Genomic DNA, 1,494 nt, shown 5'->3' with positions numbered 1-1,494 from the left:
GTACCCCAGAACCTAAAGTACAACTTAAAAAAAAAAAAAGCACTTTTTAATGAGTAACCTGCTTTACTCTCTTGGGAACTTTTTAAAAAATGCAAGTCATTAAGAATCATTTAAGGAAAAATGAAATACTAAGCATTTGTCTTTGCTATTTTTACAGATCAATAAGAAAATAGCAGTGACCAACACAGAGCTTTTTCTGAAGAAAGAGCAGATGAAACCTTTTCTCAGAGCTCTTCCTACTACGCCAGACCCAGAGTCACCTTGAGTTGAAAATCTTAATAGTATAAGACTCCACAGAAAACATATTCCCCAAACACCCATAAGAATTCCTACTTCAAACCCGCAGACTTCAAATAACTGCAACAACTATTTGACTGAGGTTAGTTATATTACCATTTCTCTTGAGTTTCATTTCTCTAATATAATTCTTGTTTTAAATTTGGTGAAATACTGAGTTGTTCTGTTGACTTATGCATGTTAAGTAAAGCTCAAAATCAGCTGTGTTAACACAAAAAGAAAATTAGAAACTTTACATTATTTTAATTCTTTGGAGCTCTCATTTTCAAGAGATACCCATTTGCTAACTTTATTTAATAAACGTGACTAAACCGACACATTTTAAATTTCTTTAAAAGCTGCATTTAACTTAGGTTTCAGAAATTGCATATTATTGCCTAACAACTGAAGGTATACTTTGAGATGTTCCTGGCTTACTCTCTAATTGATTTTAGTCTGACTGTGGTCCAAACCCGCCCCCCGCTTTTTTTTTAAGATACAGTCTCTGTTGCCCAGGCTGGAGTGCAGTGGCATGATCTCAGCTCATTGCAACCTTTGTCTCCTGGGTTCAAGCAATCTGGCCTCAGCCTCCTGTGTAGCTGGGACTACAAGTGGCCACCACCATGGCTCGCTAATTTTTGTATTGTTAGTAGAGAAGGGGATTCACCATGTTTGTCAGGCTAATCTTGAACCCCTGACCTTGAGATCTGCTCCCCTTGGCCTCCCAAAGTGCTGGGATTACAGGAGTGAGCCACTGCGAGTGGCCCATACCACTTTTTAAGTTTCTTTGCACCATCTCAACTCTTCCCACCCATAATCACAGGTGAATGATTGGCATCCAAACACTTAACCACATATAAATGTTTATTATTTAATAGAATCCAAAATAAGTGCATTTTATGAATTAAATAAACAAAACACTAAAAGGTTTATTTCCATTTTTATGTTCAAAGCTTTGTGCTTGGCCAGGCGGAGTGGCTAAAGCCTGTAATCTCAGCATTTTGTGAGGCCAAGGCAGGTGGATCACCTGAAGTCAGGAGTTTGAGACCAGCCTGGCCAACATGATGAAACCACATCTCTGCTAAAAATACAAAAATTAGCTGGGCATGGTGGCTGGCACATGTAATTCTAACTACTCAGGAAGCTGAGACAGGAGAATCACTTGAACCCAGAAGGCAGAGGTTGCAGTGAGCCAAGATCATGCCACTGCACTACAGC

General features: G+C 38.9%; 1 protein-coding gene across 1 annotated transcript in view; it reads left to right on the top strand.

Annotated features, from left to right (window-relative positions):
• Nucleotides 1-504, top strand: part of LOC108297638 (ankyrin repeat domain-containing protein 18A-like) — a 5,997-nt gene extending 5,493 nt beyond the window's left edge. Inside the window, 1 exon segment of the mRNA XM_017520300.2 lies at nt 158-504. Coding sequence (XP_017375789.2) covers nt 158-454 — 297 coding nt within the window. The 3' untranslated portion in view covers nt 455-504.
• The last annotated feature ends 990 nt before the right edge of the window (nt 505-1,494 follow it).

This window comes from Cebus imitator, unplaced genomic scaffold (assembly GCF_001604975.1).
Source record: "Cebus imitator isolate Cc_AM_T3 unplaced genomic scaffold, Cebus_imitator-1.0 Scaffold823, whole genome shotgun sequence".
Lineage (NCBI taxonomy): Eukaryota > Metazoa > Chordata > Mammalia > Primates > Cebidae > Cebus > Cebus imitator.
Note: the sequence above shows the minus strand (reverse complement) of the source record. Positions and strands in the feature narration are given on the sequence as shown.